The sequence below is a fragment of the Lathyrus oleraceus genome, chromosome 7, assembly GCF_024323335.1.
Source record: "Lathyrus oleraceus cultivar Zhongwan6 chromosome 7, CAAS_Psat_ZW6_1.0, whole genome shotgun sequence".
Lineage (NCBI taxonomy): Eukaryota > Viridiplantae > Streptophyta > Magnoliopsida > Fabales > Fabaceae > Lathyrus > Lathyrus oleraceus.
This window is the reverse complement of record NC_066585.1, coordinates 23112932-23133471: the sequence shown is the minus strand read 5'-3', so window position 1 is coordinate 23133471 and position 20540 is coordinate 23112932. Positions and strand designations below refer to the sequence as shown.

The 20540-nt window shown below is 32.7% G+C and overlaps 1 protein-coding gene across 2 annotated transcripts; it reads left to right on the top strand.

Annotated features, from left to right (window-relative positions):
• The first annotated feature begins 6753 nt into the window (after positions 1–6753).
• Positions 6754–15056, top strand: LOC127105827 (aldehyde dehydrogenase family 2 member C4). Of its 2 annotated transcripts, none has more exons than XM_051043040.1 (9): positions 6754–6997; positions 7266–7408; positions 12967–13350; positions 13451–13540; positions 13752–13925; positions 14014–14151; positions 14301–14438; positions 14533–14594; positions 14673–15056. In XM_051043040.1, exons 1-9 carry the CDS (start codon positions 6892–6894, stop codon positions 14944–14946), a joined length of 1509 nt encoding a protein of 502 aa, XP_050898997.1. In that variant the 5' UTR covers positions 6754–6891; the 3' UTR covers positions 14947–15056. The 2 variants fall into 2 exon arrangements, with proteins under 2 accessions (XP_050898997.1, XP_050898998.1); XM_051043041.1 differs by having other exon boundaries at positions 6761–6997; positions 7271–7408.
• The last annotated feature ends 5484 nt before the right edge of the window (positions 15057–20540 follow it).

Sequence of the window (20540 nt, the reverse complement as noted above, 5' to 3'; positions counted from 1 at the left end):
GCTTGCAAGGAAACGTCTTGAAAATATTAAAGTTAATTTTCCATTTTCAATTTTGACTATTCTTTTTCTTGGTACAATTTTATCAATGACAATTTTCCATTTTGGCATATTTAATCTTAATGCCATTTTAGCATTCTCTTTTTCTATATATTACTCATCTTTTATTTAAACCTTGTCGCACCTCGAAAAAAATGGGGATACGACTTCAAAGCGAAGCGCGATCGCACGCTCGCAATGATGGACTGAACAGAGTCGCCACCGAACTTTATTTATTCCTAAAAAGGAAAGGGAAAATATCGATAAAACCCAAGACAAAAGAAAGGATAAGATATAGTCATCGCAACCAATATCAGGGTTCAGGAGTCGATTACGCAAGGGGAAGGTATTAGCACCCCTCACGTCCGTTGTACTCAACGGGAACCATTAGGTCAATTGTGTGCGTTAATGTCAGTTGAAATATTAGGCTTTTCAAATTATTAGGTGTGAAAGAATAAATAGAATCAAAAGAAAAGAGAAGATGTTTTTGGATTTTTTAACGAAGGACTAAACCTAAGTTTTTTATTAGTGGGCCTGACAAGATTCATAAATCCTGCTCCTACGTATCTCAAAAGAGAAATCAAGGCTTACGTAGTTCTGGGTAGAAAATGTTTGTTTGTTGGTCGATTTTAGCGAAAGTTATATTGTATTAATCGACAAAAACATTGTTTTACCCAAAACAGATGAGAAGTGGACGCATACCACACATCGAACGGATTTATAAATCTACATTCGGAAAAACGTCACTTATCTCTACTCAACAATCGTGGCCGAAACATTGTTTTGTATCACTTAAGACAATATATCTTTTGTTTATGAAAAAGGTTTTTGATCAATCGCACGGCGGCGAGAAAAGGGTTTGATTGGTTGGATGTATTTTGAGTGATGGCGAGGACCTGGATGAGCGAGATATACATCTCGAATCCTAGTCTCAGGAGTGCATGGTATACACCATGTTCCATTTCCATCTTTATTGAAAAAGTATTAAGGTAGGAATTAGGTATTTTGAAGTTTGAAAGACGAGTACTTGTGACCTAGAAGCTCTTACAGCTTGGGTCTAATACTCGGGACTACGTCTGGACATTCCACCCAGGCAGTCTGTTTCTTTCCAATATTGCTAAGAAAATGATTCGAATATTTATGAATGTTTTGGAGGGAAGACGAATATTTATGGCTTGCAAGCTCTTACAGCTTGAGCCTAATATTCGGGATTACGACTGGACATTCCATCCAGGTAATCTTTTTCTTCTAACTTTATTAAGAAGATGGTTTGAGATATTTACAGGTGTTTTGGAGAGAAGACGAATATTTACGGCTTGCAAGCTCTTACAGCTTGAGCCTAATATTCGGGATTACGACTGGACATTCAATCCAGGTAATCTTTTTCTTCCAACTTTATTAAGAAAATGGTTTAGATATTCATAACTATTTTGGAGAGAAGACGAATATTTATGGCTTACAAGCTCTTACAGCTTGAGCTTAATATTCGGGATTACGACTGGACATTCCATCCAGGTAACCTTTTTCTTCACGTTTTATTTAGAAAACAATTTGAATATTAAATTAAAACAATTAAAGTACCGAGGTTTGAAATTATTGAAAATTAAGTTGATGTTGCTTAAGAGCTCATTGTAAGAAGGCCCAAGAGTAAGCCACGGGACTGAAAGTCAATCGAAATCGAGAGAAAACTGAATTTAGCTCTAAGCAAACTTAGAGTGGATTCATGTAAGAATCACTCTATAAGAAGCCGAGCAAAATCTATGCGCCCAAGCGATTTTCAGAAGTTAAATTGGATTTTTAATCCGAAGTCGCAATGCAATGAAAGGTAATAACAACCAAAATATTATTATAGCAGTGTTACAATTTTTTTTTACATCAAATCAAAGTAATTGAAAAATAAAAAGCTAAAAACAAAACACTTGATATTCACAATGAATTTGTATTAGTACAAAATTGAAATACAACTAAAAATAAATGAAATGTGAAAACAATATATATATATATATATATATATATATATATATATATATATATATATATATATATATATATATATATATATATATATATATATATATATATATATATATATATATATATATATATATATATATATATATGAAAAACTCATTAACCTAAAGAAATATAAATACATATAAAATTAATATTATATAATGTCTAACTTAAAAAATTAACAAAGCAATGTGCAAGATTTGACCGAAATTATATAGAATTAAAACTAATAGTAATATATATCTATGATATGTATAACAGTAAGTTGTATAAAAAAAATCAAACTAATAGTGGTAATATATCTATATATACAATCCTAAAGAAAACTGCAAGTAATATATAAAAACTAAACTAATAGTTTACATATATATTAAAAATGGAAACTGTAAGTTTATATATAAAAACAAAACCGAAAAGTAGTAATATTAACAATGCTGATTCACTTCTATACCAAAAGTATATATACTACTGTAAATCAACCTAAAGTATATGTATATATTAAACTTAAAAATAAAAAGTATATATATAAAAAAACAAATATATATATATATATATATATATATATATATATATATATATATATATATATATATATAACAAAACAAAAGAAATATCTATATTTAAATGATCATTTAAAACAGCTGCAAATAAAAAGGAGATCTATATATAAAAAACAAAAATTGAAAGTATAAAACACATAAAATTAAAACTAAAAGTTATGACTATTTATATCTACATACAATCACTACAATCTCTAAGAACAGCAAGATATATATATTGGATACTAATATATTTTATATGTAAAAAAGCAAAAGAAAGCAAGAGTTAAAAGAGAACCAAGGTGGAAAACGGTTACTTCATGGAGATATGCAACATATATTGTGGATTGAGGTGTCATGGTGTGAGTATGGATTTGGTGTTAATGGGTTTTGTGTGAAATTGAGAGAAAAACTTAAGATAAATGAAACTGATGAAAATGAAAGAGAGTTTTTTTTATTGGGGACAAGGGAACTGCGCCGTTTGACCTCCTTTTTTTTCTTTTGTTGAGTCCCTCCTGTGACATATATAATAGGGTTTCTAAATAATCATTTCCCACAATACCCTTATGATGTCTTAAGAGATAAACATGAGTTCAAATTAAATAAAACAAATAAAAATTGACCATTTTAAAATGGATAAAATAAAATTAAAATGAATGCATACTTAATTCTATTTTTTTGACCTTTTGATAAAAAATTAAAATAAAAAAAAAATCAAGCTTAAAAATGCACGAAAAATTAAATTGAATGCACCAAAATGATCAGTGTGAAATAAACTTATTGAGCTGATCAAAAAGTGACCGAGAAATTAGCCGAAAAATAAATCGAGCATACCAGATTAAACTACGCGAAACGTAGATTAATAAAATTGATGTCTAGAAGCTTGATTTTGAAATTTCTCGTCCACTGATTTGACGCACATCCGTTGATTAATTCAACCGGTTTGTCCGTAGATCCGAAAAAATTATTTCGACTGATATTTTAGGTACTATGCGGTATGGAATGCATGGTATGCTATGTAAACATGCAATAGCTATGATGAATGTATTGAATCAGCGATTCAGGGTCAAAATTGGGGTATGACAAACCTGTTGTGGCATAAGCTTGTACTTTTTAAAGTACTTATCATTTATTCTTAGAGTTCGATCTTCAGGATTCAACTCTTCAATTTCATAAGCATTATTTGAAAACACTCGAGTGATTCGAAATGAACCCTTCCAATTTGGTGACCATTTACCTAAAGTTCTATCTTTTCGATCCATAAGTAAAATAACTTTCCAAACATAATCACCAACTGAGTTTTTTTCTGACTTAACTTTCTTATTATAAGTCTTAGCTATTCACACTTTTTGTCTTATGAGAACGTTCAATGCAACTAACCTTTCCTAATCTAAATCAAATAATTCTTCCAACATCATATTCCAATAATGGTCAGAAGGAATTTCAACTAGTCTTTGAATTCTAATTGATTGTAAATAAATTTTGATAGGAAAATCTGCATCATAAACAAATGTCAGTCGAAATGGAGTAGAGTTAGTTTCCTCTTTAGGGGAATTTCGACAAGTCCATAATACTTAGTCTAAAGTCTTATGCCAATTTCTTGGTTTCTGACCCACATGTCTCTTAATGAGGCATATCTAAAATACTTAAATATTCAAAACCTGCTGCAGAATTGACCATCATTTCTACGACATGAATTGGGTATTCATCTTTTGGAGTAGTAGAATTGAAATCTCTAAAATCAATACAGACTCTAAGAGTTCCATTCTTTTTAATAACATGAACTATATTTTCTAACCATTTGACATACCTTGCAGTTTGTATGAATTTGTTCCTTAGAAGCCTTTCAATTTCCTCTTTGATCTTCAAAATCACTTATTGTGCAAATCTTCTTGGTGTTTGTTTCACTGGCCTCTTGTCTGGTTGAATTGACACCCTTAACTCCACCAAATATCGACTAAGTCCTGGCATTTCATCATAATCCAAAGCGAAACAATCTTTGAATTCCTTGAGCAACTCAACCATCTGGATCTTTAGGCTTGGATAAACATTTACGCTTATTTAAGTTGGTTTTTTTATCGTTCCATCTTCTAAAAATTTAATGGATTAAATATATGATACCCCCTGTAATGTTAGCGAAATTCGGTTTACCCCCTGTAAAAAAAATTTTGATCCCACCTTGAAATGTTAAAATTCCGTGTTTATTTCCTCTAAGCGCAAAAGTTACCCCTGTAAAAAAAAATTATTTACCCCCCCTAGATTCAGTGTTCAAATTGTACGCTTAGGGGAGGGGGCAAAAAAAATTACAAGGGGATAAAGCGAAACTTGCATACATTGCAGGGGGTGTCGTATATTTAATCCAAATTTAAAAACGATTTTAGTTTAATATCTTATTTATAAATAATTAAATAATGAGTTAAATATGTTTTGGGTCCTCCCAAATATACAAAACTTCACTTTTAGTTCCTCATATTTTTTCCAAGAATAATCATCCTAATAGTTTCAATCCACACATTTGGTCCCTTATGTTAAATTCTTCAAAAGGATTTTGACCTGACATGACAATTGACTTAAATTTGAAATTTTGCACTTAAACTAATGGCCAAAGGGGAATTTACTATATTAAATTATTTTTAATGCATTATATTTGAATATTATTACATATTTATTTTAATTTGGAATAGTTAATAATTTCCCTTTATAGTCATCTTCCCGAACTTATGCTAACCCTAATCCACCATTTATTCCTCAAATTTTCTTTTATGTTGAACACAAAAATGTGAGAATCAAATAAGCAATACCACATCTCCGTTTCACATCACCAATGTCAATCAAATATGTTTCAATGTCATCTTCCAAGATAAACCAAATCAAAGTTGCTTCCATGTCTTCCTCATACATAAAAAGTCAAATTGGAAGAATGTGTGAAAGCATCGATGGTAGACATTTGTTGTCAAACTTTCTCATGGTAACTATTGAACGCTCTTAGACAAATCAACTCTGAAATCCAAATATCTTTCATTTTTTCAAATTAATAAAAAATTTATATAAGTAGAGATACATTAATTTTTGTCATGAATGTAATGTGATTTTAGGCTAATATGAGGATCAATTTGAATTTTTTTTAACAGAGACTCATTGAGCCAGCAGTCGGTCTTGAAATTAATTTTGTGACCATTACCAATTTACATAGAGAGTTATCCTGAATAATATGTAAATGAGATTTAATATAAGACTAAATAAAGGAGTGAATGTGACAACTTCCTCTTTTGATACGAGCTCTCAACAAAATAGCTCAATGAATATAAAAAATGAGATATTTTCAAATCAAATGAAAGAAGACAACTTTGTTGATATTTTAATGGATCTTAAACCTAATTTTATATAGCTCTAGGCTTACATATTTTATGTCTAAGTTAGAGTAATCAATTTTCTCTTCTCAAACATCTCATGAACAAACCACATGAGATGATAATCTAGCATACCATTGATATACGTGAAAACTATATAACAACATGATATAAATTGTACTTTTAACAAATTTTGCTTTACCTACTATGAAAAGTAAAAGGGCCATTCAAATAGAGAGTTTACACTTGATCTTATCTACAATTTCTTGAAAATAAGATATTTTAGACTTGTCTCTAAAAAAAAATGGAAGATGGATTACCAATAATAAAATGAAGAAAATTAGTAATAATATTATGTTTTCGGCTAGACATGCTACCAAAATAAATAGTGGATCCAACAACCAAATGCTAAACCATATCCTATGAAAAAAGTCATTGAGATTTTTAACATTCGATTGGTAGGATTAAGGTTAACAAATTAGAATAGAGTAGAAAAGGAAAAGGTCTTTTATTCATAAAAAAAAATCTATCAATTTTGTCATTATCTATGTGACCAAGCTTCCAATAATACACTTAACGTGCCAAATAATCAAACTTGCCGGATAAACTTATTTGATATAATATCAAATCAAATTGTTAAACTATTTAAATATCATAAAAAATTTAAGGATCAAGTTAATCAATAACACAAATTCCACGGACTAACAAGTTTTGTTTTAATGTTATAGTAGGCCCACTAGGGAAAACTTAAGCAATATTATACTATTATAATATTTCTATTATATATGAAGTTTAGTTGAAATATTATGCTATTATAACGTCCCTACCAACTTTTTTTCTTCTTTTAAATGACATCTCCTACTATACTTTTTCCTCTATAATAAGTCACTAACATCTCAAGTTTTAACCATTTTCTCTCAACTTCCATTTCATTAGCATCCACACACACAAAGATGAGTATTGACCATCCTAATGGCACAACATCCTCCATCACCAATGTCCCTACCATCAAGTTCACCAAACTATTCATCAATGGAGATTTTGTTGAATCAGTTTCAGGTCAATATTATATATAACAATATTTTTCTTTTACTTCGATGCTCCTATCATTCAGCTTTTGTTTTTCTACTTTTCTTAACTCTTTTAAATCAGAATCGTATTTTTTTTAAGAGATTCTATTTAACCGTAAATTAAGTATGAAATATATGTATGGTGATTTTTTTTGTTATAATTTAATTATAAAAATGTTTGATGCTATGTAGACTGTCTTGCACACCATCAAAACTGTTCTATTACCTTCTAATATGAATGATAATATTCATCTTAGGGAAGAGTTTTGAGACAATAGATCCAAGAACAGGAGATGTTATAGCAAGAATCAGTGAAGGAACCAAAGAAGACATTGATATTGCCGTAAAGGCAGCTCGTCGTGCATTTGACTCAGGTCCATGGCCTCGCCTCTCCGGCACTGTACGTTATTTTTTAAAATGAAATTAGTTATTCTTTGCAATTTCTCATTTGGTTGACTTTGAGATTTAGATTGAACTTATTTATTAATAAGTTATTACGTCAAAGATAGTATAAATATGTTATGAGAATGAATGAAGGAGTATTTATTTATGGGGCTAAATGTTTTTTTTTAATTAATAATATAATAAAAGATAACAAATGTCACCTATGAATATTGTCCGGTGGATTTTGATCCTCATTGGTTACAAAAGACAAGAATGTTATGGACATTTTAAATTAGAATACATTAAAAATACATAGGTCTATCAAAAGAAAAGAATACATTACTATTAGACTACTAAATATTTTAATATAAATATTCGTTTATTTTGTAATTTAAAAATAATTTTTTTGAAAACATTTTTAATAAAACTTAAAATAATATGATATGTTATTATTGATTGGTTTACTTTCAATGGAAATGTAGATACGAGTATGAGTATGGGTATTAGGTACCCATATAACACGGTTATGGATACAAACTTCGATGCCCATGCGGATATATGTTCAATACGAGAGTTTTTTTTAAAACCACGAATAGCAGAACATGTACTATAGTACTTTGTTCAAACTCTACCATTGTTATCTCTACTCGTACATCATCTTGGTATGGAAATCTAATCTTGAGTAAGGTGGTTGTCATTGGTTTCGGGAGTGGATCAAAATCGTGCATAACTTGGAAAGCATGTTTGTTTCAAGAAGAGCTTGACGCAACACCTCCTACAAAATCTACGAGAATAATGTTTGAGTATGACATACCAACTCGACATCATTTCTCTCATATTGGTCCTTATTCTTTCTTGGTTGAGGACTTCTTTGGCGATCTCTCCCTGATTGATGTGGCATTCTTCTTGTGTTATGAGAGCTCCCTTGGACATACCTCCTTAGGGGGTCTTCCTAAATAATACATTATATCTCTTTCTTCAACTAGTATAGTCATTTGTATGATGTCTTTTTACCTTGTGGTACTTGCACCATTTTTAGAGCTCGCTCCCCATCACCTCTCATTTGCGTTGGAGGCTCTAGAATAGTCATGTTATGGAACAATTCTCAAAGTATTTGTGTTAATTGGTGTGTGATTTTCTAGGGGTCTCTTGGATGGCTTCAACGCACCCATATCTCAGACTCGTTGTGTGGTTTGATTTCTTTGATGATTAGAGGACTCACGCTTCCCAATGCTCATCTCCTTTGCATTTTTATCTCTTTATTCATCATTGTTTTCCTCTATTTTACATAGCATTTTGCCTCTGCCATAATTTCTTTCATCGAATGTTTTAGCTTCGGAGAAAGGGGCTCATTGAAATTTCTGACATTGAGATCATTTCGGAAAGCCCCTACAAACATTTTCTAATTGGAATTTACAAACTTTATGGTAGCCTCATTGAACCTCGCCAAATACTTTCTCAAGGACTTGGCATGACCCTACCACACATTGAACAAGCTTGTTATATAAATCTTACAATCTTTTATTGCAAGAGTTTATGAATTAGCCTCCTTAAGAGATCCTGATAACTAATTATTGAAAGCATAAGGAGGTTCATATACCAGCACAGAGTCGCCTCTTTCAATGCACCACTAAGGAGTTTACACTTGAGAAAATTCATTGCACCAATTATTTTCATTTAATTGTTAAAGATGATAATATTCTCTTGGGGTTTCTCTTTCCATAGAAAATTATCAAAGGGGTGGCTTGAAGTTATATGGGACAAATGTGACCCAAATTTTTGTGGAAGAGGTTAAGGATATATGGATTTCTCTTGCCACTCAAGAGTCGATTGTTGTTGTTCAAGGTTGTAAATGTCGCCATACACAGTTTCATTTTTCAAGCATTTCTTCCATAACGGTCAACATTTACTAACAATAGCCCTTACCACTATGAGAAGATGGTTGGACTAACAACAATATGTGGTACAAGTTAGTTTTACTGACACCTCACAATGGACACCAATAAAGCCCATCTTATAGTATTATGTGAATAAGTGATCATTTTCTTCGGGTTTACTGGTACACTTATACCTAAGTCTCTTCGTACCTGTCTTAAGGATCTTGATTGTTATGGTCGTTAAACCTTCACTGCCAATAAGTGTATTGTCTTATTGTCTGGGTGTATGTAATTTCTATTTGAACTGTTACATGAATTGTAGCTGAGTCAACAAAATTGAATTGACTTCCTAGTCCTAGATCGAGTCGAGCTAATGATCGGATGAACTCGTCCCACTTTCCTAACAACAGGTACTTTTAAAGGACTTATCGTGCTCTAGCTCAAAAAGGCTGAAGTTAGTGGATGTCAAGTGTGGACTTGAACCATTATTGATATACTGGTCCATATATACAATCTTCACCTTTTATATTTCGATCACAAATATTAATAATGAGTTCATTTTAATAAAAACATTAAGTATTTTTAATAATTTAAAATTGGATGTATATTCCTAAATAAAAAAAATTATCAAAAAAATACTTATATTTAAGTATAAAGAAAGTATATTATTATATACACCGAAACCTAAATATTTACATAAAAATGACAATAATATGAAAATGTTGAGTTTCATTTATATATAATATGATATAGTGATGAGTAATAAGAGGAACATCCACATTGGATCAAGATCAAACACACAAGTGAGAGAATCACGACATATTCACCCCAAATTTAAAGGATTTGTTTGTGTGTTAAGAGGGGAGGAAAAGTAAGGCTTTTCAAGAAAGGAAATTTGAAGAAAGTATAGAAAAATCTTTGATATTTTTTAAAAGAATGATTTTGTATAGAATGATGAATGACTATTTGTCATTAACATATTTTTAATTTATATATATATATATATATATATATATATATATATATATATATATATATATATATATATATATATATATATATATATATATATATATATATATATATATATATATATATATATATATATAATTTGAACAATTTATCTAAGTTCTCTAAAACCTTTCAAATCCCCCTCTAATATAATTTTTTAGTTCTCCAAACTAAGAGATTTTGTATTATGAATGAAAATAAAATCCCAAAATTCTCGTCAACTAAATCCCTTCATTTTTTCACCCAATCCTTCATTTTTCTTCAAAGTTTTTCTACTCCAAACTCTCAAACAAAGCCAAGGAAAATATATATATGGGTTCTCTCACTTATAAAGTGTCAAACCTCTATTTTTTATACACGTGTACCGATGTTGACACTCTTGCCACGTCACAAACACGTGACAAGATGCTCTTTCATCCACATCATCCTTACCCTGTTACGAACACTTTAACAAGACACGACTTTTGACATGACCACCACCTTGTCAGGAAGGCTCTGATACAAGGATTTGTTAGTAAAAACAAATGCATAGAGAAAAAAGTAATATAATAACCACACGATAATTTAACGTGGAAATTCCAAAGCCGAAGAAAAAAAAACAATTATTGTCAAATGACAAATAGAGAATAATAGTAAAAATTGTTATAATACTTATACTACCCTCAATCATCCCAAATCATTGACACACACACATTCCAAAAAAAATATTTAACTACCCCACACAACAGTCTAACACAAGAGTATATGAGACAAATATAAAAAAGTTAAATACAAGCTTAAAGTACTTTTGACTGATAAATTTTGTAACGAAGAAATTGAATCTTTTATATAGCCTTAGACTTCATCTTTCTTTACAAAACTAAGTGATGTGGAACTTCTTCAACATGTATATTTTCATCCAACCCAAAAATCTTCACCTTTATTGAAAATAATATATCAACTTTCATTGTCTTCACCAACAATCATACTTCACCATAAAGAGTATAGTCACTTGAAGCTACATAATCCCACGGGTTTTCACATTGTTTTCACTGACAATCATAGTTTAAAACTATCATACTCCATCTAAAGGAGAGTATACTTCACTAGAAGTTAAACCACTTCAAGAATTTATGGTGCAACTTCCATGTTGGTAGGAAGATCTTCAACCATAAACATAATCTCATGATACACTTTGCATCAATGCCCATGTGTTAATCTTCTAGCAATAACTTGTCCTTTCCCCTGACAGTGAAATGTCATGAGGACACACTTCTCAATTTTTTAGAGAAGATAATCATCTCTCACAACAAGGAAGATATTGCTAGTATTTGACTCTTAACTTTTCTCTGACGATACCCCATCAAGACATTTATACTTTACATGCCCAATATTTCCACATTTCCAATATATCACACTCGTTTCATTATTTTTCTTCACATAAGGCATTCCTCTAGCAACCAACGTTGAGTTTGATGAAGTATTATCCCATCCTTTCAATCCTCTTTCTTCAGAAATAATTTTACTAGCAACTTCTTCAAAACTCAAAGTTTCCTTCTAATATATCAAAAGAGGTTTACTATGCTCATAAATTTATCTTCATAATCAATCTTGACCCCAATAGTTTCTTATTCAAAAACAATACCATTGAGAACACTTATATGATCATATACTTCCGTATGTTCATCCATACACAAGCTATAAAACTACTCCTTCAACAACAACTGATTTGATATACCTTTTCGTTGATATAGCCCTTCAAGTTTCTCCCAAAGTTCTTTGTCTGACAACGTGTCAAGAACATTCACAAGAATATTCTTAGCCAAAGGTATGTGAAATGTACTCGTAGCTCTCAAATCTAGTTCCTCCCACTTCTCGTTGTCCATGTTTAAAATGCTTCCTTTCAAAATGCCTTTTGTAATCCTAATTGTATCAAAACATCTTTGACTTGATTTTTCCACAAGGAAAAATTGATTCTTTCATCAAATTTCTCTAAGTCAATTTTCACTACACATGAAAAACTTAACATTGCAACCAAAATCTTTACCGCAGAAAAATAAATTCTCAACCAACACGTAATATACAATTTCTTTTCTGATGTGGAAGATCAGATAAAATTGCATAAGTAAGAGATACACATATTGATCATGAGGGGGCATCCATATTTCTTCAAGAGCAACCACATAAGTGAGAGATACTTCTACTCACTACAAAACTTGAAGACATTAGAAATATGAGTCATCTCATTTATAAATTGTTCAATTTCTATTTTTCCAACTAATATGAGACTTATAACTCACATTGTATCACAATATATAGGAGTATTATATCTTCTTTTTATTTTTTTGTCTTAAATAGTCAATTCATCATCAAAATTGACGTGTTTTTGTTTTTTTTCCAGTATTTTTTATATATAAAATTCTTAAAGGTTGAATTTTATTTGCTTTTAGTTCTTAAAGTTAAAATTCACAAAAAAATCAGTAAGTTTCTTGCATATTTTAATTTTAAAAACTAAAACCAAAAGAAATTTAATATTCAGGAATCATTTACATTAAAAAAATATATAAAAACAAAAATAAAAAACATGTCAATTTATAAAAATTAATCGATTATTTAAACCTTATTTTTTTATACTCTTGTGGATATGAAAACATGTGTCCTTTTATTACTTTCATCTTATTTTAATTTAGCATCATATGATTATCAGGAAAGGGCAAAAATAATGATGAAATTCGCGAACCTTATCGACGAAAACATAGAAGAGCTAGCAGCACTTGATGCCATTGATGCAGGAAAGTTGTACCATATGTGTAAGGCTTTAGACATTCCTTCTGCAGCAAATACACTACGTTACTATGCAGGTGCTGCTGATAAAATTCATGGAAATGTATTAAAACCTTCTCGACAGTTCCATGCTTATACATTGATGGAACCAATTGGTGTTGTTGGACACATCATTCCTTGGAACTTTCCTACTTCAATGTTCTTTGTCAAGGTTAGCCCTTGTTTGGCTGCTGGATGCACCATGGTTCTCAAACCTGCTGAACAAACACCTCTCTCCGCTTTGTTTTATGCTCATCTAGCTAAATTGGTAATGTTTCATCAAATCAATGATTTCTATATAGTACTCGGTTCGTCTCATATTACGTGTCTCATATTCGGTTCGTTGTTCTTTCTTTCTCTTTTTTAAGGCTGGAATCCCGGACGGAGTGTTGAATGTAGTACCGGGATTTGGAGAAATTGCTGGGGCTGCAATTAGCTCACACATGGACATTGATGCGGTAATTTAACTACTTGTCGAAGATATGAAATTTGAAAGAAATATTTTAAATTTGGGTAACTTGCATCGCAAGCTTTGTTATTATGGATGATGATAATGACAGTCAAATGTAGTTGTTGCGGCCTAATCATGGTCGTTGAGACGTCAAAACATTGATGTCCTGACCTTGGAATCGCGCGCTCATGACTAATTGGTTGGTGGTGTATGTTTAGGTAAGCTTTACTGGTTCGACACAAACCGGACGAAAGATAATGGAAGCTGCGGCAAAGAGTAACTTGAAACAAGTTTCACTTGAATTAGGAGGCAAGTCACCACTCATAATCTTTGATGATGCTGATATTGAAAAAGCTACTGAACTTGCTCTTATAGGCATCTTATTCAACAAGGTGAAATTGCTTTCATGAAAATCCTCTCTTTGGTTTTCTAAAGTGTCAATTACCAACCTTACATGTTTGTTGCCTTTTGTGACAATAGGGAGAAGTGTGTGTCGCAAGTTCACGAGTGTTCGTTCAAGAAGGAATCTACGGAGAATTCGAGAAAAAATTGGTCGAAAAAGCAAAAGCTTGGGTTGTCGGAGACAATTTTGATCATAATGTTCAACAAGGACCTCAAGTAAGTTTGACCTCGTGCGAAACACCTAGCATTCGACAAACTCTAGAGTTTTCTTGAGGCACACTCCACAAATTATATTTACTTTGAAACATTGTTATATTTAAGATCCTCCAATTTTTTATGGTAACAATCTTGTGTACAATGTATAGGTTGACAAGAAACAATTTGAAAAAATTCTTTCATACATAGAACATGGAAAAAGAGAAGGAGCTACCCTTTTGACCGGCGGTAAAACCGTCGGAAACAAAGGATACTTCATTGAGCCAACAATTTTCTCCAATATAAAGGTGAGTAACATTAACAAATCCACAACCAATTTGGACATGTTTGCCAAAACTAATAACTAACCATTGTTCTATTCTGTAAAATTGTTTTGTTTAGGATGATATGCTTATAGCACAAGATGAAATATTTGGTCCTGTGTTGGCACTGAAAAAGTTTAAGTAAGTTTTTCCCTGTGACGTCTCTGAATAAAAATGCGTGATTTATTACTGATGTTATATCGTGTCTGGTGTCTGAAGGACTATTGAGGAAGCGATTAAAAGTGCTAATAATACGAGATATGGATTAGCGGCGGGTATTGTGACAAAGAATTTGGACATAGCAAACACTGTGTCAAGATCCATTCGTGCAGGAAATATTTGGATAAACTGTTATTTTGCTTTTGAAGATGATATTCCATTTGGAGGATATAAAATGAGTGGATTTGGAAGAGAATATGGATTGGAAGCACTTCATAAGTATCTACAAGTTAAATCTGTTGTTACTCCCATTTATAATTCTCCATGGCTATGAGTAGTTTTCGATGTATTTTGGAAAGTGACTAGTTTCCAACTTTCTTGCATAACCACAATTTATCTACTGTGTTTTTTGTTGGTGAATTCAGCTAATCTACTTTTATATGACATCAAGTTGTGAAAATGAAGTTTATTTTTATGATTTTGTACATATTAAAAATGCATGATCTTGCAAAGAGGATGGTTGCATGGTTTGTTGAATCATTATAATACGACACTGTTTCTTGATTGCCTCGTCATCGTAAGGAATATCTTCGTCTACAAAACCTAGACCCTTCCTAATTGCAACAAGTTTGGTCTTTAAACCCTCATCCTCTTGAGGAAGATCACAATATTTGAATAGATATGTCCTCGGACTCTCTAGAAAGTGATTATTCCTCCGGTACTTCAAACACTTGTCTACACGTTTCAAATCCGGCAAAGCATTTGAAAGTAAAAATGAGGTACATCTCAAAACACAGTCTCTATTACCGTAAGTCTCTCCAGAAATACACACAAACTCATATGGGCTTCGTGGTTGAGGGGGTAACCAAATAATATATATCCTTAAAACTTTTGAAACTCTCCTTATAGACTTTGCACATCTTCTTCATTTGTCTTAAGGAAAACATTCCTTGATCCTGGTCTTTCATGGTCGAGTTACTTTGTAGGTTGAAAAGGTGAATGAAGAGCTTTAAGATAGGGATGTCGTTTCTATATTTACATCTGTACTGAAAGATCTTGACCTAAGCTCAGCTCATCGGGTGGAGTTGTGAATGGGAAATCTTCAATAACCCTAACTTTAAACTTGTTGAAGGGAAGCTTGAACCCCATTATAGAGAACATAAATTCGTGAAGGTGTTACCTTGGATTTTTCGACATGGTTATAAATGGAAATTAAGAATGAGTGTGTCATGATAAAAGCTATTGAACATGTTGAAACGATGTGTGTGGCAAGTGTGGTCGAAGCACCTGAAGATCGAGGAGCGTTGGTAGTATCTGTGGACTTAGTGAAATTTTAAATGCTCTAAGTTGGTTATTTTGTTTGATTGAAAGATCGGGAATTAAATTATAACATGTGGTTACTCGAAAACACGTGGAGGCTCGTCAAAGATAACGGTTGCATGGAAGTAAAATGTGTCGTGATTTGTTTAGCCGACCGTTTGTAGGTGATTATTTTATATTAGTATATAACGGGACGCCTGTTTACATTATAGGGGTCCGCAATTGTACTCATATTTCCACATACTCAATATTTGTGCAATTGAGAAACGAGTGAAGAAGATGTATGCATGTGTTCCACATTTATAAATTCCAAGCACTTTTACATTCAAGCCTTTTTCTATATTCATTTACATTTCGACCATTTATCATTTTATCTTCATTTTAACATTTCAATTTCAGTTACCTTTGTCTTCAAAATCTTTTACATTCCAAGTCTTGTCAAAATTTCACATTGTATTTTCGATTTCAATCATAACATGGTGTTCAAAGGTTTAACTTCACAAAAATATATTCCGGGAGATTTTCGAGTTTGATTCCTTAAGTATTAATAGAAACTTGTTTTATTTACCAAATTTATCAGTAAACAATTTGACACGTCTAGTGGGACCCTTTTTATGTGAATTGTTGATTTTATTTCGAAAAAATATCATTTATTTTTATTAACTTCTCATTTCTGAGTGCACATGAGACTAAGAAGGGGTAAAATAACAAAGAGAGAAGTTAGGAATTTTATAAGGAGATACGCCTAGGAGGATGGCCATTCCTAGAAATAACAATGGAGAACAACCCTCTAATAGCACTGGGATAAGCATGGTCGCTACAATGTCAATTGAACCAATCCTTTTGAGTTCTAGCATAATAGCCATACCGTCAATGACAGTTGCGCTATCAACTCTACCAAAAGGAACATTTTTGTCTCCAATAGCCCATAGTCACCCGGTGACTCCTAGACCTATTATGGCGACAGAGGCTAGGCCTTTCGTCACAAGTTTCAAAATGCCCATGTTGGGACATGAACAACCTTATGGGATGCCAAGATCAATGATGGCAAACCTACAAACTAATCATGTAACATTTGCTGATAGTATTGCAAATACGTATTCGCCAATCTTGGCGTCTGGATCGGCCATAGGTAACCACAGTTGGACCATGCCACCCCGGTTAGGAATGGGATTTGGTTCCTAGGCAATGCCAACGTTCACGACGAATCTCATAATGGAAATGAGACAGCAGATGAATGAGAGTAACCATGGCATGGTAAATACTCTTACCCAATAGATGGGTGTGATATTCAACCCATTGATTCAAAATACAAATCAGATTTACCAACAGTTGACAACTCAAATAAATTGAATTGTTGATTTTTTTTGCGCTACCCCAACGTAAGTTCGACCTATTATACAACACCAAATCATTAGGCAACAAGTGGTGCCCCAGGTGGTCGAACAAGAGATACCTATGGAAGTAGGGTGTCCACCTATCGTGATGGTTAATCGAAACCAAGACGTTGATCAAGTCGTTAATCAAGTTCAACAAGGGAATCTCTTAGTAGAGAATAACCTGGCGACCATCGTCGAAAGAAGAATGGCTCAAAATGGGGTAAACATGGCCTGAAACGACCAAATTACACATCTCCTATATCAGAGTACATCTTGCAGACTGAACTGTCAAGGGGGTGGAAAGTCCTTAAGTTTACAAAGTTTGCTAGATACACTAATGAGTCTACCGTCGACCATATTTATCGATATATGACCGAGGCGGGAGACATGGCTAACAATGAGAATCTAAGGATGAGATACTTTCCTAGTTCTCTCACAAAATTAGTATGCTCTCCAAGGAAAGAAAATAAGTTTTAAATGGAAATAAGGAAGTTTTAAATGATTAAATGGTTAATGGAAAAAAATAAGTTTTAAATTAGCATGCTCGCCTACGTATCCTCATCGTGCAATAAGGAAGTTAGAGCTATGTAGTTTTGAGTATAAAATGGAGTGTGTGTTAGTTGTTTTTAGTAGACAGTGTTAACGCTCGTGTTCTAGAAGTTAACTTTGCTTGTATGCTTGCGCATGGGAGAATTAAACATTTGCTTGTTTTCGGTAGAATGGATGCGCTTGGATCGTATTCTTTCAGTTAAACATAACTTGTATGCTCGCGCATGAGAGGCTTAAGCGTTATTCTTACCACGGTAGAATAGAAGTAACATGTTCTTCGAGAAAAAAAAATTGATGCCCTAAGGCGGAAAATTGGATTTGATGAGTTGTGGTTGATTTTAGACTTGGAGACAAGTATCAGACCACAAGCTAGGTACGACTGACACTCTGAGTACTTAAGAGTTGAGAGGACAGTTGCATCGTAACCCCTCTTTTTCATCCAAAGAATTTATGTTTATGAAATTGTTTGGCGATTTTAATCATTGGTACTTAGAGGGGGACAAGCATATAACCCTTGACTAAGTATGACCAACAATCAGAATACTCGGGAGTTGAGAGGACAATGGCATCCTAACCATTCTTTTTCACTCTCAGAGCATCAAATTGAACTCGTTTTATTGTTAAGTGTTTTGAATGGAAGTCAAGCATCAGACCACGAGTTAGGTACGAACGATAATCCAAGTACTTGAGTGTTGTGCACAAGTACGTACACCCCATCTTTGTCTTCCAGTTTATTGTGAAAATACTTTGAAACTGAACTTGATGTTGGATCAAGTGTTCAGAGTTTATTTATTATGAAAGTTATGAGAATAATGGGATAGAGATAAAGATATGAGAGTGAAATGGATTGGATGAGGTACTTGACATTGGATCAAGCACTCGTGTTGCTTTCAAGTGAACTTTATTTGGAAAAAGCACTTGACGTTGGATCAAGTGTGTTTTTATTCTTTTGAAAAGTTCTTTTTGTCATTTTGATTTTATCTTGTTAGTTAACATGCAAAAGAAAATAATAAAGGAAAGGGAGATCCTAAGCTATTACATGTTCATGGAAATGGGGGGCACTTTACCCACAATGGGGGATGAATTACAAACCATATAAGAAATGAAACGATATTCATACAACTTTACATTAATATCATGCCTAAAACAATCAAGTGGCAATGGTACTCCTTAAGCACAATCACAATCATGCAATACAAATGAGATATGGATATAACGAGAATGCAAATTAGAAACTATCTCTAAAGTTATACATGAATCAAAGTTAGGCAAAAGGATCACATATGGCATCATATGATCAAATGGGATTTTAAACCAAAGAATTAAATCTAATGGACAATTAAAATTAACCATAAAGTTAATGGAAGGTTAACATCCTAATGGCATTCAAAACCTATCATGGTTAATCAAGGACCTAGGTTAATCGTGCTTTCTTTTCAAGGTAATTAACAAGTCAATTTCAAAGTGATTAAAAATCAATTAGTCCTCATCAAAATCATGAGTATTAATCATGTTAATTCTGATTTTTCTATGTGAAAAAATTCATTAAACCAATTAAAAGAGAAAGAGTAAAGATTAACACAAGAAAAAAGATAAAGAATATACAAGAAATAATATAAAAGGGCGGGAAGGTGTAAGAGCTGAATAGGGTGCAAAAAGGATTAAGGGCGCAAGAACCATTATTGAACCCCGAGTCACTTGCCTTGAATAAGAGGGAGGTGTGGTAAGAAAATCATGGTGTAAACTGGAAAAAGAATGGGCCCATGGTGAAGTGGGAGCCCAATTATCCAAATGAGGGATGGAAGAGTATCATTCCATGTTCAGATGATTCAAATTGAAAATGAAAAACATGCTCTGAACTTCACCACACCCGGCCTGAGAGCCACCTTCCTCTGTCGCCTCCGGCGGCAGTGGAAAGCCAAACCATGAAAATCCTATATCATCCCACTCGTCTGTGTCTCCTCTATTTGAATCTAGCAACAATTTCACACAATTCCAACCCTAAAGCCTAAACCGAATCAAAATTGTGCAAGAATCCTAGGTACTAAAAAGATAAATTAAATCACAGATTGAGGGATTGAATTATGTGTATTGAGTGGGTGAGGGTTTGGGAGGGATTGAGAGAGTTCTCTTTATGAATGAAGGTGATGGGGGTGAATTCGAATCCGAGTCTAAATTTGATTGGATGATGAAGGTGATTTGAGGTTGTGATGAATGGAATGATGAATCTGGGGGTTGAAGTTTGATAAACGGAATTGAGAGACTTGATGAATGATCCTGATGAATCATTTATATAGTGAGAGTGATGGATTGGGCATGTCTTGGACAACTTAGGGGTTGATGAAATTTAGTTGGGTTAGTTAGAAGTAGGGGTGTTCAAAACCAAACCAACCCAATAGAAAACCGCAAACCAAACCAAACCGAAACCGCAAAAAACCGCATTTGGTTCGGATTCGTTTGGGTCATTTTTTAATAAAACCACATGGTTTGGTTTGGTTTGCGGTTTGTATTTTGCAAACCGAACTAAACCAAACCAAACCACATTATGTTACAACCCAAAGTTCACTTATCCCACATCCAACCCAAACCTTAAACCTAGTATGTCTTAACCTTACAATTACAAACGATTTTCCATTAATCACACTTAGGGTTTCAATTTCAACCTTCTTAAATCTATCAT

What these genes read in the sequence shown, in the direction of transcription:
- LOC127105827 (XM_051043040.1), top strand. Translation starts at nt 6,892, where the DNA reads ATGAGTATTGACCATCCTAATGGCACAACATCCTCCATCACCAATGTC. An exon ending in TTTTGTTGAATCAGTTTCAG is followed by an intron (nt 6,998 to 7,265) that starts GTCAATATTATA and finishes TATTCATCTTAG; the next exon opens with GGAAGAGTTTTGAGACAATA. An exon ending in ATGCTCATCTAGCTAAATTG is followed by an intron (nt 13,351 to 13,450) that starts GTAATGTTTCAT and finishes CTCTTTTTTAAG; the next exon opens with GCTGGAATCCCGGACGGAGT.